Genomic DNA, 25,621 nt, shown 5'->3' with positions numbered 1-25,621 from the left:
TGATAGCAGAAACATGTAGCAAGGGACAAACTGACCTGGTTTTAAAGTTATTTGTTATATAATCCTGTTTATAATCCAGTCAATTTCACTTTAGCTTTCATGGTAGCAGAAGGAAGTTGGTGCAATAGCAATCAAAAGGAAGAGATCAATACAAAAGACGCTGAGAAAGAAAAATCAAGAAGACTATTTATTTTTGAGACAGCGTCTCACTATTTCTCCCTTGGTAGAGTTTCATGGTGTCACAGCTCACAGCAACCTCCAATTCTTGGGCTTAAGCGATTCTCTTGCCTCAGCCTCCCAAGTAGCTGGGACTATAGGCGCCCATCACAATGCCCAGCTATTTTTTGTTGCAGTTGTCGTTGTTTAGCTGGTCTGAGCCAGGTTTGAACTCGCCAGCCTCAGTGTATGTGGCTGACGCCATAACCACTGTGCTACAGGTGCCAAGCCCAATAAGACTTTTATTTATTTATTTATTTTGAGGCAGAGTCTCACTATGTCGCCCTGGGTAGAGTGCCGTGGCGTCACACCTTACAGCAACCTCAAACTCTTGGACTTAAGTGATGCTCTTGCCTCAGCCTCCCAAGTAGCTGGGACTACAGGCACCCGCCACAACACCTGGCTATTTTTTAGTTATAGTTGTCGTCGTTTGGCAGGCCCGAACTGGATTTGAACCTGCCAGCTCTGGTGTATGTGGCTGGCACCCTAGCCGCTGAGCTACAGGTGCCGAACCCCAAAAAGACTTTTAGATTGGCTATCTGAGGGCCTGAGAATATTGACCTCTCCCACTTCCTTTACTCCCCATAGAGTAATTTTATTGATTTGTAATTTTATATAAAACTGTAATTTTAAGAACTCTTTGAAAATTACAAATATTGTAGTCCCAGCTACTCGGGAGGCTGAGGCAAAAGAATCGCTTAAGCCCAGGAGTTGGAGGTTGCTGTGAGCTGTGTGATGCCACGGCACTCTACCGAGGGCCATAAAGTGAGACTCTGTCTCTATAAAAAAGAAAAAAGAAAATTACAAATATTTTACTGTTTGAAATGGTAAGTATTAGGGATACAACTTAACTAATGAGAAAAGGCATAAGGCATTTTCAGAATTTCCATACCATATAATTTGAATTGGACTATTTTTTTTTTTTTTTTTGAGACAGTCTCACTATATTGCCCTAGGTAGAGTGCGATGGCATCACAGTTCACAGCAACCTCAAACTCTTGGGCTTAAGTGATTCTCTTGGCTTAGCCTCCCAAATTTATTGGCCTATTTTTTTTGGAATCTGAGTTTATCCTTTGTTTTTCAGGCTTGAATCAGACTATTAACAATATTTCTTATTTTTAAAAAAAGGTCTCTCTCTGGGGGAGATTGTAGTATTTTGAAAGCATTATGTGTTTCTGGTCTATCTTTGTCTGTTATCTCAGGAATCTCAGCATGGTTTAGATGATTGCCACTGGCACAAAGTCCCTGATCGATATTATTGACCTGCTAGAGCTTCAATCTCACTTGAAAGAGAGAGATTGTAGCTCTCTGGATTGGGACAGGACTCATTCACATGGTTTTTGGCAGGATTCAGTTCCTCATAGACTATATCTGAGGGCCTGAGACTGTTGACCTCTCTCATTTCCTTTATTCTTCATAGAGTGGCTCACAAGAGAGAAAGCAAAAGAATATTCACAATGAAACCACAGTGTTTTGTAACCTAATCTTGGAAGTGATTTTACATCACTTCTGCCATATTCTAGTTATTAGAAGCGAGTCATTAAATCCAGTGCCTGCTGAAGAGGAGGAGATTACATAAGGGTGTAAATACTAGAAAGTAAGGATCTTTGGGGGTCCATCTTAGCAGCTACTTATCATACTACATAAGGTCATGATATTATGAATTACTAATTCATTGGTAATTAAACTCCATCGAATCCCATCCACATCAGAAAAAAAATCCTCCAGTACTATTCAATCAATAAATATTGACTTAAAAAAAAATACAAAAAAATTGACTTTAAGACTATGCAATTTAATTGGAAGTCTTATATAATCATAATTTCTTTTTTCTTTATTTTCCAGAATAATCTAGGTATCTTGTGGTCTGAAAGAGAAGAAATTGAAACTGCACAAGCTTACTTAGAATCATCAGAAGCACTATATAATAGGTATATGAAAGAGGTATGTTACATGTCAGATACATTTTAAGTTTTGTTTTGTTTTTCAGATGTCTTACTCTGTTGCCACCTAGAGTGCTGTGGTGTCATAGCTCACAGCAACCTCAAATTCCTGGGCTCAAGCAGTTCTCTTGTTTCAGCCTTCCCAGTAGGTGGCAACTACAGGTGTTCGCTATGACACCCAGCTGGTTTTTCTGTCTTTTTTAGAGACAGAGGCTCACTTTGTCATCCTCGGTAGAGTGCTGTGGCGTCACATCTCACAGCAACTTCCAGCTCTTGGGCTTAGACGATTCTCTTGCCTCAACCTCCCAAGTAGCTGGGACCACAGGCGGCCGCCACAATGCCTGGCTATTTTTTTTTGTTGTTAATTGCAGTTTGGCTGGGGCCAGGTTTGAACCTGCCACCCTTGGTATATGGGGCTGGTGCCCTACTCACTGAGCTACCCTAGTTTAAACTCCATCCATTAGAGATGCCACTAGGGCGCTGCCCTAGTTTTTCTGTTTTGAGTAGAGACAGGGTCTTGTTTTGGCTCAGGCTGGTCTTGAGCTTCTGAGTTCCAGCAATCTACCCACCTCAGCCTCCCAGAGTGCTAGGATTAAATTTTAAGTTTTGATTGAAACTGCTCAAGAATTTCTCAGTCATAATTTTGGTGTGACTCTTCAGTGTTCCCAGGAACTTCTCTATAGAGCTATCTGAGAAGTGGCCTAATAGCTGAAATTATTGTATATTAAAGACTTTGGGGTTTTAAAAATAATTTTAAAATTACAAAATTTCATGGATTTTAAAATTTTAAAATTATTTTTAAAGGTATAATGGCAACATTAGTCTAAATACAATTATAAAAGAAATATTAGCTGGGCATGATGGCTCCCATGTGCTTATAATCACACCTACTTGGGAGATTGAGGCATGAGGATCCCTTGTGCCTAGGTGTTTGAGGTTGCAGTGACTTCTATGATAGGACCACTGTACTTCCAGGCTGGGTGACAGATTAAAAACAAGAGAAATAAAAGAAAAATATGGGAATTATTATTGTAATATTACCCTTAAATATTATTAATGTATTTTTTGTGTTTATAATCTAAAAGTCTGTTTTGGTTTCCAATGAAGAAACATTGCTTAAAGCAGTGGTTCTCAACCTTCCTAATGCTGCAATGCGACCCATAGGTTGAGAACTGTTGGCTTAAAGGAAAGCAAATGAACTAGTTGAGCAAAATATCTGAAATCTTTGGGGGCAATGGTTCTCAAACTTTAGTATGCATCAGAATCACCTAGAGAGCTTATTAAAGCATAGCAGGCTAGACTTCTAGACTCTGATTTAGTAGTCTTTAGGGTGGGGCCTAGGAATTTACATTTTTAACAAGGTCCTGGGTAATGCTCATGCTGCTGGTCTAAATGCTATACTGTACTTGGTTAACCACTGTTTCAGGGCAATGGTTTTTCAATGATTTTTTTTTTAGCTTTGAAACCCTTTTTTTTTTTTTTTTTGAGACAGAGTCTCGCTTTGTTCTTGGTAGAGTGCTATAGTGTCATAGCTCACAGCAACCTCAAATTCTGTTGCCTCAGTTTTTTTCACTTTTAGTGGAGACAAGGTCTCACTCCTGCTTGGGTAGGTCTTGAACTCATTAGCTCAAGTGATGCACCCGCCTCAGCCTCCCAGAGTGCTAGGATTACGGGTGTGAGCCAGGTGCCTGGTCTTTGAAACCCTTCTGAAATGCAACATATGGAAATTGATGGGGCTTCTCTGGTCAAGTAAGTCAGAAGACCCAGTTCACTACGGATTCTTTGTTCCTTTCCTCTATGGTAGTACCAAAGAGGTGCTATAAGCCTTCTAGGGGAGACTAGATTGAAAACTCTCACTTCAGGGCGTCACATGAAGTGAACTAGAAAAAATAGTGTTTGGCTTGTAGAAGTGATTTTTGCACTTCCTTCAGTAGAGGGTGCTTGGTGTTTATGGTTTAAATTTCTATGGCATTGGGCGGCACCTGTGGCTCAGTCGGTAGGGCGCCGGCCCCATATACCGAGGGTGGTGGGTTCAAACCCGGCCCCGGCCAAACTGCAACCAAAAAAAAAAATAGCTGGGCGTTGTGGCGGGCGCCTGTAGTCCCAGCTACTGGGGAGGCTGAGGCAAGAGAATCGCTTAAGCCCAGGAGCTGGAGGTTGCTGTGAGCTATGTGAAGTCATGGCACTCTACCGAGGGCCATAAAGTGAGACTCTGTCTCTACAAAAAAAAAAAAAATTTAAATTTCTATGGCATTGGGCAGCGCCTGTGGCTCAGTTAGTAGGGCGCCGGCCCCATATGCCGAGGGTGGCAGGTTCAAACCCAGCCTCGGCCAAACTGCAACAAAAAAATAGCCGGGCGTTGTGGCGGGCGCCTGTAGTCTCTGCTGCTCGGGAGGCTGAGGCAAGAGAATCGCGTAAGCCCAAGAGTTAGAGGTTGCTGTGAGCCGTGTGATGCCACGGCACTCTACCTGAGGGCGGTACAGTGAGACTCTGCCTCTACAAAAAATAAATAAATAAATAAATTTCTATGGCATTTTTCTTTTTTCTTAATTGTAGATTGGAAGTCCTCCTCTTGATCCTACAGAGCATTTTCTTCCTGAAGAAGAAAAACTTACTGAGCAAGAGAGATCAAAAAGGTGAGTAGGCATAGAAATCAGTCCTCGAAGGTATTTCCACATAGTGTAGATAAGGGGATTATTCAAAAAAGCAGTGTTTTCTGCCTTGAAACACTTACATAAAGGTTACAGAATGTGGATTTTTGACATGAATAAAACTTCAGTTTGCCACTTACTGATTACGTGACCTTGTTAAAATCTGAGACTCAGTTCTTTTATCTGTCAAATAGATAAAATAACCAAATCCAACTCAGGGTTAGTGAGAGGATCAAGATAAATATGTATGAAATACACTTTTATGTTATAAACAATTATACAAATATTGATTTGTTTTTTTTCTTGGCAGATTTGAGAAGGTTTACACTCATAACCTATATTATCTGGCTCAAGTCTACCAGCATATGGAAATGTTTGAAAAGGCTGCCCATTATTGCCACAGTACACTAAAACGCCAGCTTGAGCACAGTGCCTACCATCCTTTAGAGTGGGCTATTAATGCTGCCACCTTATCACAATTTTACATCAATAAGGTAAGCTTCTTGAAGTAGTTATCTAACAGTATCTATGTGAGTATAAAAATAAAACCAATAATACTTTCAAAATATCATCTTTTAAAAACAGGGAGTTTGGGTGGCGCCTGTGGCTCAGTGAGTAGGGTGCTGGCCCCATATGCCGAGGGTGGTGGGTTCAAACCCGGCCCCGGCCAAACTGCAACCAAAAAATAGCTGGGTGTTGTGGCGGGCGCCTGTAGTCCCAGCTGCTCTGGAGGCTGAGGCAAGAGAATCGCGTAAGCCCAAGAGTTAGAGGTTGCTGTGAGCCGTGTGACACCATGGCACTCTACCCAAGGGCGGTACAGTGAGACTCTGTCTCTACAAAAAAAATTAAAAAAAAACAAAAAAACAAGGAATTTGTATTTTATAATGTACAACTGGACAGGAAAACACAGCCCAGTTTGCCACTGTACTAAAATCTTGTAGCTTTTCATTACGTAAATTCTTTTTGTGTGTGTGTGTGTTTTTTTTTGGCCGGGGCTGGGTTTGAACCCGCCACCTCCAGCATATGGGACTGGCGCCCTACTCCTTGAGCCACAGGTGCCGCCCCATTACGTAAATTTTTTTTGTAGAGACAGAGTCTCACTGTACCACCTCGGGTAGAGTGCCGTGGCGTCACACGGCTCACAGCAACCTCTAACTCTTGGGCTTACGCGATTCTCTTGCCTCAGCCTCCCGAGCAGCTGGGACTACAGGCGCCCGCCACAACACCCGGCTATAAAGTCTTAAAATACATGTTGCTAGCCCCTAAAATTAGATTTTTTTTTTTTTTTTTGTAACTTTTTTGACATAGGCATGCTAATTCAATTCATTTCAGTGAGATATTACCTTAAGTTGCAGATTTTATCTTGTTAGATATAACTTTATCTTTATGTAACGGTAATCTGGTAACTCTGAGAATTTGTCTGAGGAAGTTGACTGTTAAATGTGGGCTTTGATAAAAGCACGTGATGCATTTCAGTTACTTTTCAGAATTAACTTCTCTATAATAATTTTTCAGTGTTGGAAATATCTCTGCTGAGTTCCAGAGTTCCAAATCTTTATGACATACTTCTTTTGAACTATTATACAAAGACAGTGTTTTTGATCTTAGTTGTTTATCAGGATTGCTCAGATCATGTTGATGTACTTCTTAATTGACCCATTTATTTGTTTAGTCCTTAAGAGTTTCTAAGTACAGAAACAATTTTAAGCCACCTTTCCCAACCACACTTTCTATTAATCCTTAATAAAACATCTTGGCAATAGAAATTACTTTTATTTGTATTTTGTATTTGTATTTCACAAGTCTCTTTGAAATTTTGGTAATTCTCTGCTTACCAGAGTTCGTTCTTCCATCTCTTTGGTTATTTGCTGCCTTATCCTTAGGCCTTTATCTTCTCTAAGCTTTTTGTTAGTGTTGGTTCTGTCAATGTGCCCTATGATTAAAGTATTGTCCCACAGAATTTCATTCAGAAAAGCTATTAGCAGGCAAGAAAGTGCTGTGGTGACTGCAGCATCGCTTCTAAGACTTTTCTCTAAGATCAAGCGCGTAAGTAACGCTATTGCATATAACAGAGCATTCAGTTCACTCTAATTCTCATGAGTTCATTTCATTGTGGTCATCATCAAAAAGTGTTATCCAGTGCCTCTGCTTGTGGCACCTTTTTTATAGCTATTGAAGGCCCCTTGTTCATTCTGCTTAGCAACTTTAAAATTACACATTCACTAAAATTTTAATTGATACTTAAAACTCCATGGACATTGGTAGTACTAAGATATCTAGATATTAATTTAAAATGTGATTAAAAATTTAAAGTTGTTAAGCATTACATATGTGGAGCATGCAGCAATTTTTATAAGTACCTTTCCCACCCTGTACTTCTGTTTTTTACCAAAATCTGAGTTTTTATTACAACCAGCTAAGTTATATTTTATAAAGAAGAATTTGAATCGTGTTTTTAAAAATGCAACTGTCATTTATATCATTATCATCTTCATCTGATTTCCAGTGATGAGGTTTTGTTTCTTGGTAAGATCCTACCTGGCAGGTGCTAAAGTCTCACATTTACCAGCCACCTACAGGGCAAAAGGTACTCACTGTTCTGGCAGTGGTTGCTCACAGGGAGACAATCTGGACAAAGCTGAAGTGATAATAATGGTTGAAGGATTGTAAAGGCATAATTGAATTTTCTTTATGTAAACTGTAACTTCTTTTGACTTACAAGATTTAACAACAACATTTTGGTCTATAAATGTTGCTGGGCTAATGTTGCAAATGGTGCCCAGATATTCTCAAGATGGCTTCTGAATTTGCCATAATGGAGAGAGACATTTAATTCTGAGGTTTTAAAGTCATAGCTAACCATTAAAAGCCTTTCAGATATTACTCATGAAATACTCTATTTAAATGAGGGTGGCTTCCACCTTAAAGTTGGACTTTAACTTTGTACTTCTGCTGGGTAGTCATGTGACTTAACATGACAAATACAAAATGATTATATTAATGAGATCATCTCTAAGCATTTGAAATGTTCATTATGCCCAGATTTGAAATATGAAGTCTTCAAATATGTTGGTAAAACATTTTTAAGTTCGTCTGTAGAAATCTGTTAACTTAAAACTTGGTGGGAAACCTTATTGTATGTAAATTTCAAAGATTTTATAACAAAAGACTCTGTTCTTGCCAGAATGTATGCTTTGAACAGTAGTATGTAAACAGGATCACTAAACCTAATAAAAATTAAATCTTCAATCCTCTGACAAAATGTAATGGGTCTAAAAATTTACAGCACCTGTGGCTCAAAGGAGTAGGGCGCTGGCCCCATATACCGGAGGTGGCGCGTTCAAACCTGGCCTGGGCCAAAAACTGCATAAAAAAAGAATAAAATGGGTGGCGCCTGTGGCTCAGTGAGTAGGGCGCCGGCCCCATATACCGAGGGTGGTGGGTTCAAGCCCAGCCCCAGCCAAACTGCAACAAAAAAATAGCCGGGCGTTGTGGCGGGCGCCTGTAGTCCCAGCTGCTAGGGAGGCTGAGGCAGGAGAATCGCGTAAGCCCAAGAGCTGGAGGTTGCTGTGAGCTGTGTGACGCCACGGCACTCTACCGAGGGCGGTACAGTGAAACTCTGTCTCTACAAAAAAAAAAAAAAAAAAAAGAATAAAATAAAAATTTGTTGTGCATACAATTTTGGCAATTTACTAAACCTAAGGGACTCTTAGAGGCAGCTTGAGTCTAGAATTTATTGGTTATGAAACATATTTGACCTTTGTATTTATTGGTTACATGAAACTCATTTTGAATTAGTAGTTGTATGTCAGGTGGTTTAGATTAAGAGTTTGGAGGCATTGATATTTTAATCTTTGTGGTAGCTTTTTAATCGGATAATATGATAATAAGTCTTTCATACCTTGTTAATGTCCTACCATTGTATAAGGGCCTCCTTAGAGTATTTTACCTGATTTTATAGCTTTTCTGATATTGAAAAACTTCATAAAGTATTAGTTGCAAATAAATTTATGTTCTTTTTGTTTATTTTCCCGACAGCTATGCTTTATGGAGGCCAGGCACTGTTTATCAGCTGCTAATGTCATTTTTGGTCAAACAGGAAAGGTGTCAGCTACAGAAGACAGTAAGTTTATCTGAGCATGTTTTATTAAATAGATTTTCAAAAAAATTTTTTAAAATTATTTTAAACATGGGCGGCGCCTGTGGCTCAGTGAATAGGGAACCAGCCTCATATACTGAGGGTGGCGGGTTTGAACCTGGTCTCGGCCAAACTGCAACAGAAAAATAGCTGGGCATTGTGGCGGGTGCCTGTGGTCCCAGCTACTTGGGAAGCTGAGGCAGGAGAATCACCTAAGCCCAAGATCTGGAGGTTGCTGTGAGCTGTGACGCCACGGCACTCTACCAAGGGTGACAAAGTGAGACTCTGTCTCTAAAAACAAAGAAATTATTTTAAACTTTAGAAAAGTTGTACGAACAAAACAAAGAAGTACTATATGCCCTTTTCCTAAATTCACCAGCTTTTAATATTTTCCTCATTTCCAATCAAATTTTACTTTTTCTTCAAACCATTTGACAGAAGGTTATATATATTAGGTTCCTTTACCTTTTATTTATTTTTTTGAGACAGAGTCTTACTTTGTCGCCCTGGGTAGAGTTCCGTAGTATCATAGCTCCCAGCAACCTCAGACTCCTGGGCTCAAGCAATTCTCTTACCTTAGCCTCCCAAGTAGTTGGGACTATAGGCACCTGCTGCAATGCCCAGCTTTTTTTTTTTTTTTTTTTTTTTTTTTTTTTTGAGACGGTCTCTAGCTGTTGCCCTGAGTAGAGTGCCATGGTGTCATAGCTCACAGCAACCTCAAACTCTTGGGCTTAAGAAATTCTCTTGCCTCAGCCTCCCAAGTAGCTGGGACTATAGGCACTCAACACCCGGCTATTTTTTTGTGGCAGTTGCCATTGTTGTTTTAGTAGGCCCGGGCTGGGTTTGAACCCGCCACCCTCGGTGTATGTGGCTGGTGCCATGACCACTGTGTTACAGGTATTGCCTATATCAAATATTTTTGATTGGAATACAATATGCATAAGTGACGCATCAAAATATTTATTTTTTAATTATAATGTTTATTTAACCTTTTAAAAAAAATCACAGTTAACATGTATATTTGAGTCATTTAACAGATTTTGTAGTAAGTTCATAATTTTTTTTTTTTTGGTAGAGACAGAGTCTTACTTTACTGCCCTCGGTAGAGTGCCGTGGTGTCACACGGCTCACAGCAACCTCCAGCTCTTGGGCTTATGTGATTTTCTTGCCTCAGCCTCCCGAGCAGCTGGGACTATAGGCGCCTGCCACAACACCTGGCTATGTTATAATTTTTTTTAACATTATCATGGCTTTATTCAAAGTGCAGTTGAATGAAAGTTTTAACTTTAAAGTTTTGTTTTTGTTTTTTTTTTTTTTGTAGAGACAGAGTCTCACTTTATCGCCCTCAGTAGAGTGCCATGGCATCACACAGCTCACCGCAACCTCCAACTCCTGGGCTGAAGCGATTCTCTTGCCTCAGCCTCCCGAGTAGCTGGGACTACAGGCGCCCGCCACAACACCCAGCTATTTTTTGGTTTGCAGTTCAGCCGGGGCCGGGTTTGAAGCTGCCACCCTCGGTATATGGGGCCGGTGCCTTACCTACTGAGCCACAGGCATCACCCAACTTTAAAGTTTTTAAGGAGAGATTCTTTTTTCTTTTTTTGTTGAGACAGAATCCTACCCTACACCCTGAGCAGAGTACAGTGGTGTCATAGCTCACTGCAACCTCAGTTTTGGGCTGTGGGTATCCCACTATCTCAGGCTCTGGAAGCCTCTGGGATTACAGGCACTCGCTGTAGCATCTGGCTGGTTTTTTTTTTTTTTTTTTTTTTTTTAATTGTATGAGTCGGGGTCTCACTCTTGTTCAGGCAAGTCTCCAACTCCTGAACTCAAGCAATTCTTACTCCTCAGCTTCCCAGAGTGCTGGGATTATAGGCGGGAACCGCTGCACCTGGCTCTTTTTTTTTTTTTTTTTTTTTTTTTGAGACAGAGTCTTTCTCTGTTGTCATAGGCTAGAGTGGCCTGGAGTCATAGCTCATAGCAACCTCAAACTCCTGGACGCAAGAGATCTTTTGGCCTCAGCTGCCTGAGTAGCTGGCACTATAGGCAATCACCATTATGCCTGGCTAATTTTTTTTGTTGTTGTTGTTGCAGTTTTTGGCTGGGGCTGGGTTTGAACCTGCTACCTCAGCATATGGGGCCCAGCGCCCTATTCCTTTGAGCCATAGGCACCACCCCTGCCTGGCTAATTTTTCTATTTTTAGTAGAGACAGGGCCTCCCTCTTGCTTAGGCTGATCTTGAACTCTTTAGCTCAAGCAATCCACCCTTCTTGGCCTCCTACAGTGTTAGGATTATAGGCTTGAGCCACTGTACCCAGCTAAAGAGAGAATCTTAGAGTGCCGTAGCCTCACACAGCTCACAGCAACCTCCAACACCTAGGCTTAAGCTATTCTATTGGTCCAGTCTCCCAAGTAGCTGGGACTATAGGTGCCCACCACAATGCCTGGCTATTTTTTGGTTGCAGCTATCATTGTTTGGCAGGCTCAGGCTGGATTCGAACCCACCAGCTCTGGTGTATGTGGCTGGCTTCTTAGTTGCTTGAGCTAAAGGCACCGAGCCTAAAGAGAGATTCTTAAGGAACTTATTAACATATTGTATACATACTGTCATACAAAGAACATTAAAGTAGGAACAAAGGTTTTAGCGAGTATAAAACCTACCCTTATTTGAATGAAAATATTACCCACAAAGCTAAATAAGTCTTAAAAGGTATCAGGAGAGGGCGGCGCCTGTGGCTCAGTGAGTAGGGCGCCAGCCCCATATACCGAGGGTGGTGGGTTCAAACCCAGCCCCGGCCAAACTGCAACAAAAAAATAGCCGGGTGTTGTGGTGGGCGCCTGTAGTCCCAGCTGCTCGGGAGGCTGAGGCAAGAGAATCACATAAGCCCAAGAGCTGGAAGTTGCTATGAGCTGTGTGACGCCACGGCACTCTACCAAGGGCAGTAAAGTGAGACTCTGTCTCTACCAAAAAAAAAAGGTTTCAGGAGAGCCAGGCATTATGGCAGGCACCTGTAGTCCCAGGTACTCAGAAGGCTGAGGCAAGACAATTGCTTGAGCCCAAGAGTTTGAGGTTGCTGTGAACTGTGATGCTATGGTACTCTACTGAGCGTGACAAAGTAAAATAAAAAAAAAAATAAAATAAATAATGTCTTGGTTCAAGAACCAGCCTGTCAGATGGAGGAAGGAGCAGTGGGAGCAGGAACAGCCTCAGCCAAGTATGATACCAGGAGCATCAGACCAGACTACTATGGTGAAGGAGGAGACCCCCTTACCCTTAAATGCTAAAAACACTCATTCAGTGATTCCTGAATGATGCATCTAACCATGATCCACATGAGCTTTCTGGTATTGAGAAGCCTGTAGTGGCTGGTGCTTCTGTGTGGGATTCATCAGGGGACTCTCAGCCTTTTGCTATCCAACAGATAGCTCTGGGGGATTCTAATTCCTTGGGCTCCCAGTCCCCATGAAATAGATGAATTTGTAAAGTTGTATGATGTCCCTGGTGAAGAAGATCCTAGCATGCTAGATCAATGTCTTTTCCATTGTGCCATGATTGAGGGGCTACAGCTATCACTGTTCTTGAGTTTAACTCTTAACCATATCTACAGCTCCTAAGACCTGTGATCCAAATCCTGACCAACCGAGAGATATTTCCAAACACCTCGAATGAATTGACTCAGTCTAAACAGATCAGAATCAAGGGATATGTCTTTTTCTGTAAGAAGAAAAAAAAAAGCCCCTTTCATCATTGGCTACATGTTCTGTGTTCCATTGGAGTGCCTTCTCACCTATATTTCAGTATTAAAGACAGCAACCTGGCCTGCCCCCGTGTTGTTCCCTTTGCACTGGACAGGAGCAGTGCAGCTGGAACTGGGCACTGCCACCCTGCTGCCTCCTGCCTGCCAGGTCCATGGCCCTCTTTCTGTCATCATTGCACCTAAACAAGTCATCCTAGAGGTCCAAGGGCATCCTCCACATGTGGCCAGAAGACTACAGCACTCTGGGGGCCTGAAGAAACTTCCTGTTCTCCTATAACAGTGGTTCTCAACCTGTGGGTCACAGCCCCTTTGGGGGTTGAACAACCCTTTCACAGGGGTTGCCTAAGACCATCCTGCATATCAGATATTTACATTATGATTCATAACAGTAGCAAAATTACAGTTATAAAGTAGCAATGAAAATAATTTTATGGTTGGGGGTCACCACAACATGAGGAACTATATATTAAAGGGTTGCAGCATTAGAAAGGTTGAGAACCACTGTCCTATAAGGAGCCTGGCATTGTCATGAAACACTTTCCTTCAGCATCTAAGTGAATCTTCTCAACAACCGCAGGAGATAGTGATGCTTGAATTGAACGATTAATCTCAAAGCTCTTAAGATTAATAATGGCAGGAAAATCATCAGCTTTTAAAGTAATTCTCCTTGGAGATGGTGGAATTGGGAAAAGTTCTCTTATGGACAGATATGCAGCTAAGAAGTTTGACACCCAGCTCTTCCTTATGATAGGTGTGAAATTTTTAAAGGAGGTAGGGCGCTGGCCCCATATACTGAGGGTGGCGGTTCGAACCCGGCCCTGGCCAAACTGCAACAAAAAATAGCCGGACATTGTGGCGGGTGCCTCTGGTCCCAGCTACTCGGGAGGCTGAGGCAAGAGAATCGTCTAAGCCCAGGAGTTGGAGGTTGCTGTGAGCTGTGACGCCATGGCATTCTACCAAGGGTGATAAAGTGAGACTGTCTCTACAAAAAAAAAAAAAAAAATTTGGAGGTAGATGGACATTTGGTTACCAAGCAAATTTGGGACACAGCCGGTGAAGAGCAATTTTGAAGCCTGAGCATATCATATTACAGAGGTTCTGCCTGTTGGCCTACTTACTTTTAGTGTTGATGATTCACAAAACTTGTAACCAGGAAGAAAGAATTCATACATTATGGGGATGTGAAAGAGCCTGAAAACTTTCCTTTTGTGATTGTGGGTAACAGGATTAACATAAGTGAACAGCCCAGACCTGCAGCAGGGATGATGGTCACTATCTTTACTTTGAAACAAGTGCAAAAGATGCTACAAATGTTGCAACATCCTTTAAGGAAGCAGTTGGGAGAGTTCTTGCTTAGGGAGATAGGTCAGATGACTTGATTCAAACAGACACCATCAATCTTTACTGAAAGCCCAAGCCCAGCTCATCTTGTTGATTATAAGAGATTGTTCATACATTTCATCTGACTCACATATATACACAAAATAAACACCAGGGAACAGAGAGGATTAGCATTTGCAGCAGTGTATCATCTACTAATAAAAGTAAACTAATGATCCTTCCTCCCTACCTCTCTCTCCCTACCTCCCTTTCCCATTCTCCCTCTCTCCCTCCTTTCTTCCTATAAATAAAATAAAAAGTAAACTAATGCATATTGCTACTTCATTAGCTGGTGAGAGAAGGGATGCCTCCACTCACTGAGGAATCTATTTACTCAGTAATGGCACCTTACGTTTATAAATTGTCATGGTTTTCTAATAACGTTTCTTTAAATATGTAAGTTGCAGAGCCAATAAAAGATATCCAAGACCTTAATTAAAACAAAAAACTTGACTATTAAGGAAAATATTTTATAATCTGGCATTGTATGTAAGCAATGAGAATTCTTAGGGACTAGAACAGGCCATTTCAATTTTTGAAATCAGAAGAAAAGTATTAGTCTTTTGGAGATTCCAAACCCCCTGCTACTAAACTTGAGTTTGTGTATGTGTGTGTGTGTTTTTTGTTTGGTTTTTTTTTGCAGTTTTTGGCCGGGGCTGGGTTTGAACCCACCACCTCTGGCATATGGGGCCGGCGCCCTACTCCTTTGAGCCACAGGTGCTGCTCTAAGTGTGTTATTTCAGTTGGTTGTGCAGTTTTGTTTTGTTTTTTTTTTTTTTTTTTTGTAGAGACAGGGTCTCACTTTATGGCCCTCGGTAGAGTGCCGTGGCCTCACACAGCTCACAGCAACCTCCAACTCCTGGGCTTAAGCGATTCTCTTGCCTCAGCCTCCCGAGTAGCTGGGACTACAGGCGCCCGCCACAACGCCTGGCTATTTCTTTGTTGCAGTTTGGCCGGGGCCGGGTTTGAACCCGCCACCCTCGGTATATGGGGCCGGCGCCTTACCGACTGAGCCACAGGCGCCGCCCAGTTTTTTTTTTTTTTTTTTTAGAGACAGAGTCTTACTTTGTCACCCACATGGTGCTGTGGCATCACAGCTCACAGCAACCTCCAGCTTTTGGGCTCAGGCGATTCTCTTGCCTCAGCCTCCCAAGTAGCTGGGACTACAGGCGCCCGCCACAACGCATGGCTATTTTTGGTTGGAGTTTGGCCAGGGCTGGGTTCGAACCCGCCACCCTTGGTATATGGGGCCGGCACCCTACTCACTGGCGCCGCTCAGTTGTGCAACTTTTTTTAGTTTCTCCATATATAGCTCTTAATTTTTTACTTTAAAACACCACTTCATACATTTTAAACTAAAAAAGCAGTAGCAACAGTACTATAATCATTAATTTAAATATGTCCCAGTATGGAAGCATAATTTCATTAACTTGCTGACACTAACTTTTTAAAAATTTACAAATATTTGAAACAAAGGAAAAGCTTTTAGATAGCATTAAAAAGCAATTTCCCTGAACATGGAGCCTCCATGACAAAAAGGGAGATGTAGTAATCTACTACTTGTATTTTATTAGAAACCATAAAAGAAAACACACACTTACCCAAATACTTTTCTATTTTTTTTTTTTTTTATTGTAGAGACAGAGTCTCACTTTATGGCCCTCGGTAGAGTGCCGGGGCCTCACACAGCTCACAGCAACCTCCAACTCCTGGGCTTAAGCAATTCTCCTGCCTCAGCCTCCCGAGTAGCTGGGACTACAGGCGCCCGCCACAATGCCCAGCTATTTTTTGGTTGCAGTTTGGCCGGGGCCGGGTTTGAACCCGCCACCCTCGGTATATGGGGCCGGTGCCTTACCGACTGAGCCACAGGCGCCGCCCAATACTTTTCTATTTTTAATGGACATCCACTTGAAACCTTAAGTTTAATACCAATTTAGTTTTAAGTATTTTTCCTATTGCCTAGTATATTCCAAGTAAATGCTATAGCTGGTAATTCTTTAAAACTATAGGAATAATTAAAGGTTCTACTCAAGAAAATTAGAAATACTTGGCAGAGTAATAGCCAATCACCTGAGATCAACTTTAAAAAAAAAATTTTTTTTTTTTGAGACATAGTCTCACTTAGTTACCCTTGGTAGAGTGCCATAGCATCATAGCTCACAGCAACCTCAAACTCTTGGGCTCATGCAATTCTCTTGCCTCAGCCTCCTGAGTAGCTGGGACTACAAGTACCCACCACAACACCCGTCTATTTTTAGAGACGAGGTCTTGCTCTTGCTCAGGCTGGTCTCTGACCTGTAAGCTCAGGCAGTCCACCTTCCTTGGCCTCCCAGACTGCTGGATTACAGGTGTGAGCCACTGTGCCCGGCCCAACTTAAAACTTTGACTTGAGTGTCTTATTATCAACAAGTCATTGTTCTAACTTTTGAGGAATACTAATGCTGCTTTCAAAACCACCTCTGCTTATCTTTTTTCATCCTACCAATACAGCCTTAGATGACGTCAACCAAGAAGGACTTAAAATAAGCAGAGCTTGTTGCATAAAACTATTTATACTTGTATCTCAAAGAGTAGTTACTTTCACTTCACTTATTAAAACTCAGACGGTGGGCAGCACCTGTGGCTCAGTGGGTAGGGTGGTGGGTTCGAACCCAGCCCTGGCCAGCTAAAACAGCAGTGGCAACTGCAACAAAAAATAGGCCTTGTGGCAGGTGCCTGTAGTCTCAGCTACTCGGGAGGCTGAGGCAAGAGAATTACTTAAGCCGAAGAGTTGGAGGTTGCTATGAGCTGTGACACCACAGCACTCTACCAAGAGTGACAAAGTAAGACTCTCAAAAAAACAAAACTCAGACGGTTCTGAAAAGGTGGTTGAGGTGTAAGACTAAAGGTTTTTCTAGGTATCCACAAGTTTCCCAACTTTCTTCTGAGATAGAGGGAAGAGAGTGAAACAAGAAGGGAAGCCGATCATAAAGCAATTGCTGAGAAGAAAAGAATCACATTCATTCAGTGGCTACTCAGGGACTGAGGTTCATTTCCTTTATTCTCTGATTCTCTAACTCACTGCTGAGTAGTCTAACCTAAGACATTTTAGATTTTGGAACGTCATGTTCTCTACAAATGAACATTCTAATTGTGGATCATAAGAATGCAAACACTCTGAAGAGTTAAAAGAGTGTACATTATCACATTAAATAGTTGGATTTTCACTTTATTTTCTGTGTTGAATTAATTATAGATTCCTTGATGTCTAAAAAGTACTTGTCTCGGGTGGAAGAGGATCACTTGAGCCCAAGAGTTTGAGTTTGCTGTGAGCTATGACATCACAGCACTGTATCCAGGCCAACAGAGTGAAACTCTGTCTAAAAAAAAAAATAATAATGAAAATTAAATTGCAGTGATATAGAAAGCTGAAAAAAATGACAATGTTCAATATTTTCAAAGTGCTTTCATTGAGCCTCTCCATGTATTGTTGGAGTATGTTGGTTTGGCAGTATGTTGTAAGAACATTTAAAATTATGTAAACTATTTTACCCAGTAAATTCCACTACTAGGAATCTGTTCCAAGGAAGTGATCCAAAATCCAAACAGATTTATGCACAGATATCTTCATGTTTAGAGTTTATTTCTTTTGGAGGCAGTCTCACTGTGTCGCACTCAATAGAGTGCCGTGGTGTCACAGGTCACAGCAACCTCAAACTGTTGGGCTTAAGGGATTCTCTTGCCTCAGCCTCCCGAGTAGCTGGGACTACAAGTGTCTGCCACAATGGGTATTTTTTGGTTGTAGTTGTCGTCGTTTGTTGGGCCCAGGCTGGATTTGAACCCACCAGCTCTGGTGTATGTGGCTGGTGCCTTAGCCGCTTGAGCTATAGACGCAAAGCTGAGTTTGTTTTCTTTTAAACTTTTTTTTTATTTTTTTATTTTTTAGAGTGAGTGTCGTGCTTGCTTTGCTGCCTAGGCTGGAGTGCAGTGTCTGTTCAAAGGTGTGATTATAGCTTGCTGTAAGCCTTGAACTCCTGGGTTCAAGTTATCCTCCCACCTCAGCTTCCCAAATGGCTAGGACTACAGGCATGTGCCACGGCACTTGGCTGTTTTCTTTTTTAATTTTTTTAATTTTATTTATTTTTGCAGTTTTTGGCTGGGGCTGGGTTTGAACCCGCCACCTCCGGCATATGGGGCTGGCGCCCTACTCCTTTGAGCCACAGGCGTCGCCCCCTTTTTTTTTTTTTTTTTATAAACCATTACATTGAGGGGCTGACTTTCACCAGATTGCAGCTAGGGAGCTGCTTTGCTAGTATGAAACCCTGCCCAGGAGCAGGTCATCTATGAATGGTTTAGCACTAGACTCCCCATGAACATGGATTGCACGACCCCTAGTGATTTTAATAGTAAAGAATTGAAAACAAATTCCCAATATCAGAAAAATTGTTAAAGTATGGAATATCTATCTGTGTATACTGCTGTACTTAAAAATGAAGCTAAAGAGTTGATAATGATATGGGTAAAATGTTAGTGGTATAATACATGAAGAAAAAAGCTACATTCAATATTGTATATACATTTGAATTTAATTTTTACTTACAGATAAGAAAAAACAATGCAAAAATAATAATGAATACCTCCAGATAGTAGGATTTGGAGTGTGTGCTCCCCACTCCCCTGCCCCACCGCATGCATTAGTGAGGACCTGTTACTTTTATAATCAGGAAAAAGCAATATAAAAAAATATAGTGCACAATGAAAATTACAGTTGTGAACATTAACTTAGACAAATCACATGTGTCCTTTTAGCTCCTGAAGCTGAAGGAGATATACCAGAACTTTATCATCAAAGGAAAGGGGAAATAGCAAGATGTTGGATCAAATACTGTTTGACTCTTATGCAGAATGCCCAACTCGCTATGCAGGTAATCCAGGCAATAGTTGCCTTTTTCTTCCTTAAATAAACAAGATGTAAGTTGAAGCTTACAATGGGGATTTGAGCTCACTGTATGTTTGTTATGAAAGGCATGTAAAATACTCTCAAGTATGCATTTTTTGCCTTCCTCCTCTCAACCTTTTAAAATCTTGTTATTCAAAGCTTATCTTAAATTCTACCTCTTCCTTGAAGATTTTCCTTTAGCTAGAATATAAGCTCCTTGAGAGGTAGGATGTGCATCTTACTCTTTCATCTTTTTTTTTTTTTCCTTTAGAGACAGAGTCTCACTTTATTGCCCTTGGTAGAGTGCTGTAGTGTCACAGCTCATAGCAACCTCCAACTCCTGGGCTTAGGCAATTCTCTTGCCTCAGCCTGCTGAGTAGCTGGGACTACAGGCACCCGCCACAACGCCCGACTATTTTTTCGTTGTAGTTTGGCTGTAGTTTGGGACCGGGTTCAAACCCGCCACAACGCCCGACTATTTTTTCGTTGTAGTTTGGCTGTAGTTTGGGACCGGGTTCAAACCTACCAGCCTTTTATGGGGCCAGCGCCCTATCTTTTTCTTTCTTTTTTATTTTCTTTTTTGAGACAGGGTCTCACTCTTGGCAGAAGTACAGTGATGTCATCATAGCCCACTGCAACTTCAAACCCCTGGGTTCAAGTAATTCTCCTGTCTCAGCCCCCTGAATAGCTGGGACTATTGGTGTGCCCTACACCCAGATAATTTTTTTTTTTTTTTTTTGTAGAGACAGAGTCTCACTTTATGGCCCTCGGTAGAGTGCCGTGGCCTCACACAGCTCACAGCAACCTCCAACTCCTGGGCTTAAGCGATTCTCTTGCCTCAGCCTCCCGAGTAGCTGGGACTACAGGCGCCCGCCACAACGCCCGGCTATTTTTTTTTTTTGGTTGCAGTTTGGCCGGGGCCGGGTTTGAACCCGCCACCCTCGGTATATGGGGCTGGCGCCCTATGGACTGAGCCACAGGCGCCTCCCCACCCAGATAATTTTTTAAATTTTTTGTAGAGTTCGGGTCTTGTTATGTTTCCCAGGCTGGTCTCCAACTCCTATGCTCAAGTAATCTTTCTGCTTTGGCTTCTCAAAGTGCTAGGATTACAGGTGTGAGCCACCATGTCTAATCTTATGAGTTTTAAAAAAAAATTATCTAAAGGTTTTTTTTCTCGGCGGCGCCTGTGGCTCAAAGGGATAGGGCACTGGCCCCATATGCTGAAGGTGGTGGGTTCAAACCCAGTCCCGTCCAAAAACAGAAAATAAACAATAAAAGATTTTTTTCTCTATACAGAAATTTTTTTTTTTTTTTTTTTGTAGAGGCAGAGTCTCACTGTACCGCCCTCTGTTAGAGTGCCGTGGCGTCACACGGTTCACAGCAACCTCTAACTCTTGGGCTTACTCGATTCTCTTGCCTCAGCCTCCCAAGCACCTGGGACTACAGGTGCCCGCCACAACACCCGGCTATTTTTTTTTTTTTTTTTTTGTAGAGACAGAGTCTCACTTTATGGCCCTCGGTAGAGTGCCGTGGCCTCACACAGCTCACAGCAACCTCCAACTCCTTGGCTTAGGCGATTCTCCTGCCTTAGCCTCCCGAGTAGCTGGGCACCCGGCTATTTTTTTGTTGCAGTTTGGCCGGGGCTGGGTTTGAACCCGCCACCCTAGGCATATGGGGCCGGCGCCCTACTCACTGAGCCACAGGCACTGCCCTATACAGAAATTTTACATAGCCAAACATGTTAGTCGTTTCCTCTGTTGCTTCTAAATTTTTTGTGATAACCATCTCCCTCCTTTAAACTCAATAACTTTTCTTGCCCCTTCCTAAGGCACTTAAATTCTGTTTTGTATTATCCCTATTTTTATTTCTTCTTATTATTCTTACTTGTAATTTATTTCTTTATATCCTTTTATTTATTTATTTTTTTTGTAGAGACAGAGTCTCACTGTACCGCCCTGGGGCAGAGTGCCGTGGCGTCACACGGCTCACAGCAACCTCTAACTCTTGGGCTTATGCGATTCTCCTGCCTCAGCCTCCCGAGCATCTGGGACTACAGGCGCCCGCCACAGCGCCTGGCTATTTTTTTGTTGTAGTTTGGCCGGGGCTGGGTTTGAACCCGCCACCCTCGGCATATGGGGCTGGCATCCTACTCACTGAGCCACATGTGCCGCCCATTCTTTATATCCTTTTAAATTGTAAGAAACTTGAGGGTAGAAAATAGTTTTTACTAATCTTAATATACTTTTGTGTTATCTTATGCATAGCACGGACTTGATAAAATCTAAAAGGGTAGACTTTTAAGAAATAGCTCACGGTGGCCAGGTGCAGTGGCTTACACCTGTAATCCTAGCACTTTGGGAGACCAAAATGAGGGGAGCACTTGAGGCCAAGAGTTTAAAACCATCCTGAGTAACATAGTAAGATCCTCTTTCTCAAAAAAAAAAAAAAAATCTGCCAGGTGTTGTACATGCCTGTAGACCCAGCTATTCAGGAGGCTGAAGAAGGAGGATTGCTTGAGCCCAGTAGTTCAAGGCTACAATGAGCTGTACTGCACTGCACTTCAGCCTGGGTGACAAAGTGAAATCCTGCTTCTTAAAAAAAAAAAAAAAAAAAAAAAGAAAGAAAGAGTATGGAAGCAGAACTGATGGCAGTGAAGAGCATGGACTCTGGAAACATACTGTTCTTTATAAACCCTGGCCCTGCTTTACAGGTGGGAGCTACTGAGTGGTTGGAGCCTTGAACTGTTTTTAGAAAGATTACTGGAGAGATGATGTCAAGTGAAAAGAATAAAAGGCCTTGGGGCTAAGCATTAAAGAAGCTGATGTTTAATTTTATTGGTCAGAAAGAGCTTAATCTATTTTTCTTAACCATCTTAGATTTTTTAATTTCTTTTACCCATTGGAGATAAGGAAGATAACTTTAACTGTGGAGGTAGATTTAATTCTGTCTTCCCTTAATTTTTTTAATTAATTAATTATTTTGAGACTGAGTCTCACTCTGTCACCCTGGGTAGAGTGTTGTGGTGTCAGCTTAGTTCACAGCAACCTCAAGCTCTTGGGCTCAAGTAATCTGTTGCCTCAGCCCCCCCAGTAGCTAAGGACTACAGGTGCCCACCACAATGCCTGGCTAATTTTTCTAGTTTTAGTAGAAATGGATCTGAATCTTGCTCAGGCTTAACTGTCATTGTTCAATGTCTTTAAGAGATGTAGAGCATTTCTATACATATATTTCACTAAATAACTTAGAGCATAAATATCATATCACTAATCTTTTCTTTTTTTTTTTTGCGTTTTTGGCTGGGGCTGGATTTGAACTCGCCACCTCTGGCATATGGGGCTGGCGCCCTACTCCTTTGAGCCACAGGCACCACCCATATTACTAATCTCAATGATATCCTAGTGAAATAGTTTTAGGATGTAGATTACAGTCTTACTATAAAATTATAAAAACTACTAAAATTTAAGTACTAGTTAAAAATTAAATACTACTGATAATACACTATGTACATGTGTATGTTTTATAGTTCTCAAGGTACTTTCATAGGTAGCATTTATCTCATTTGAAAGAGTTAACTATAGATGAGTTTGAATTCCTCAGAGAGAATAAGCAATATATCTTTATTTTTTAAAATACTGTTTTCCTGTTTCTTGAGTTTTTAATATAAGTGGAACATAATTAGAAGAAAGAAATTTCAAGAGATGTTTAAGATTATAATACCTCCCTAAAGCAGGCTGGGAAATAAGAGTTTTATTTACTGTTAAGTTTGTTTTAATAGTATTTGACAGGAAGAGATGAATGTCTGCTTAACCATAACTTACTTTTTTTCTTTCAGGACAACATAGGAGAGCTTGATCTTGATAAACAGTCTGAACTTAGAGCTTTAAGGAAAAAAGAACTAGATGAGGAAGAAAACATTAGGAAAAAAGCTGTGCAGTTTGGAACTGGTGAACTGTGTGATGCCATCTCTGCAATAGAAGAGAAAGTGAGCTATTTGAGACCTTTAGATTTTGAAGAAGCCAGAGAACTTTTCTTGTTGGGTCAGCATTATGTCTTTGAGGCAAAAGAGTTCTTTCAGATTGATGGTTATGTCACTGACCATATTGAAGTTGTCCAAGACCACAGTGCTCTATTTAAGGTGCTTGCATTCTTTGAAACTGACATGGAGAGACGGTGCAAGATGCATAAACGCAGAATAGCCATGCTAGAGCCCCTAATTGTAGACCTGAATCCGCAGTATTACCTGTTGGTCAATAGACAGATTCAGTTTGAAATTGCACACGCATACTATGATATGATGGATTTGAAGGTTGCCATTGCTGACAAGCTAAGGGATCCCGATTCACACATCATTAAAAAAATAAATAATCTTAATAAGTCAGCATTGAAATACTACCAGCTTTTCTTAGACTCCCTGAGAGATCCAAATAAAGTGTTTCCTGAGCATATAGGGGAGGATGTTCTCCGTCCTGCCATGTTAGCTAAGTTTCGAGTTGCCCGTCTCTATGGCAAAATAATTACTGCAGATCCCAAGAAAGAATTAGAAAATTTGGCAACCTCATTGGAACATTACAAATTTATTGTCGATTACTGTGAAAAGCACCCTGAAGCTGCCCAGGAAATAGAAGTTGAACTAGAACTTAGTAAAGAGATGGTTAGTCTTCTCCCAACAAAAATGGAGAGATTCAGAACCAAGATGGCCCTGACTTAATCTTTGTTTTGAAAGAATGAAAATGTACAATATGGAAATGATTTTTTTTTCTTAGTCAAACAGGTCCTGTTCCACTGTAATATTTACCTGTATAGCTAGAGGATTGCAGTTTGAGCTTGAGACACAGTCAGATAAACTGAGTCTTTCCTAGGATTTTAATCAACATAATGTTAATAATTGATACCTAATTATGTAAATTGCCTTGTAAATGTGAAACATGATTTGTAGTTTGGATTGCTTGTTTCCTATTTCAGCTTTTCTTGCCTCAGTTTCTAAATGTAGATTCTTTGTTGGCTAGTACTTGATAGATTCCTAACAAAGAAAAATGCTGGGTAATGTACCTTGTAGACAAGACTGTTACTATATTAAAATTGAAAAAATAACTTCATATAGTTATTCTTTCTAAATATTTGCTTTCCTAAATTCCTAAAGAAATCTTTCCCTTTTGAGAATAGTAAAAACTAAGTTATTTTGTTGTATTGTGTTATAAATGGGGGGAAAAGGCCTTGCTGGAAGTACAATAAATTGACTCGTCTCACTAATAAAAACTTCCATTTCCCCTTTTTGTCTTACAAGAATTGGTTTGTTTTTTGTTTTTTTTTTTTTTTTTGAGACAACCTCAAGCTGTCGCCCTGGGTGGAGTGCTGTGGCATCACAGCTCACAGCAACTTCCAACTCCTGGGCTCAAGAGATTCTCCTGCCTTTGCCTCCCAAGTAGTTGGGATTACAGGCACCCACCACAACGCCAGGCTATTTATTGTTGTTGTTGTTGTTGTTGTTGCAGCCATCATTGTTTGGTGGGCCCGGGCTGGATTTGAACCCGCCAGCTCAGGTGTATGTGTCTGGTGCCTTAGCTGCTTGAGCCACAGGCGCTGAGCCAAGAATTGGTTTTATTTTTGATGTTCCAAAAGTATTAGGTACTTAAAGTCAGAGAAGAATATTTCTTCAATAATATTGCACAGTTAGAAAACGTTAAAATAATTCACTTAATAAAAGTATTTATTGAGCTATGATTAAATGCCAGAAAATCTTATTGTCTGCATTTTCTCATCAGAGAATCCTGGTATATTTATAAACATTTAAGCCCTGCTGAAAAAGGATATGTACATCAGGATTAAATATTGTTAAATGTGTTAGTCAAAAAAAGAAATGCAGAATTAAAATAGAATCCTTATCCAGTGTGTAATCAATATAATCAAGATCAGTTCTAAAACTTAATATCGAGAATAAATTGTGTGTTGGCTTGCCTATTAATTTGCTTCTGAAAGCTTAGGAACACAACTCTAAGATTCTGTTTTATACACACACAGTGCCAAAAACATATACATATATACACATTTTAAGAAAGGAAGAAACTGTATTAAAATTGTAATACTCAAGGACAGGGCACGGTGGCTCACACCTGTAATCCTAACACTTGGGAGGCCAAGGCAGGTGGATTGTGTGAGCTTATAGGTTCAAGAACAGCCTGAGCCAGAGTGAGACCTCGTCTCTAAAAATAGCCGGGTGTTGTGGTGGGCACAGCTACAGTCCCAGCTACTTGAGAGGCTGAGGCAAGAGAATCGCTTGAGCTCAGGAGTTTGAGATTGCTGTGAGGTATGATGCCACAGCACTCTACCAAGGGTGACAGTGAGACTGTCTCAAAAAAATTGTAATACTCAGTATATACCAATAATGAAAGATAAATACAAGTCACATTTGAGCACCTCTTGTAATTGTAGAAGTCAAATGTGACTTGAGTATTATAATTTTTTTTTTTTTGAGACAGAGCCTCAAGCTGTCGCCTTGAGTAGAGTGCCGTGGCATATAGCTCACAGCAGCCTCCAACTCCTGGGCTCAAGCGATTCTCCTGCCTCTGCCTCCCAAGTAGCTGGGACTACAGGCACCTGCCACAACACCCAGCTATTTT

At 41.1% G+C, this 25,621-nt stretch overlaps 1 protein-coding gene and 1 pseudogene across 2 annotated transcripts in view; both read left to right on the top strand.

Annotated features, from left to right (window-relative positions):
• KIFBP (kinesin family binding protein) overlaps nt 1-25,350 on the top strand; it is a 34,449-nt gene extending 9,099 nt beyond the window's left edge. The window contains exons 2-7 of one of the 2 annotated variants that reach the window (XM_053582274.1): nt 2,062-2,160; nt 4,716-4,795; nt 5,121-5,304; nt 8,849-8,933; nt 18,875-18,990; nt 22,837-25,350. In XM_053582274.1, coding sequence (XP_053438249.1) covers nt 2,062-2,160; nt 4,716-4,795; nt 5,121-5,304; nt 8,849-8,933; nt 18,875-18,990; nt 22,837-23,712 — 1,440 coding nt within the window. In that variant the 3' untranslated portion in view covers nt 23,713-25,350. The remainder of the gene's footprint in view (nt 1-2,061; nt 2,161-4,715; nt 4,796-5,120; nt 5,305-8,848; nt 8,934-18,874; nt 18,991-22,836) is intronic. The other variant, XM_053582273.1, reaches the window with a different exon arrangement.
• On the top strand, nt 12,917-14,141 carry LOC128580442 (ras-related protein Rab-9A-like; annotated as a pseudogene).
• Nucleotides 25,351-25,621: the final 271 nt, after the last annotated feature.

The sequence above is a fragment of the Nycticebus coucang genome, chromosome 3 (assembly GCF_027406575.1).
Source record: "Nycticebus coucang isolate mNycCou1 chromosome 3, mNycCou1.pri, whole genome shotgun sequence".
Lineage (NCBI taxonomy): Eukaryota > Metazoa > Chordata > Mammalia > Primates > Lorisidae > Nycticebus > Nycticebus coucang.
Note: the sequence above shows the minus strand (reverse complement) of the source record. Positions and strands in the feature narration are given on the sequence as shown.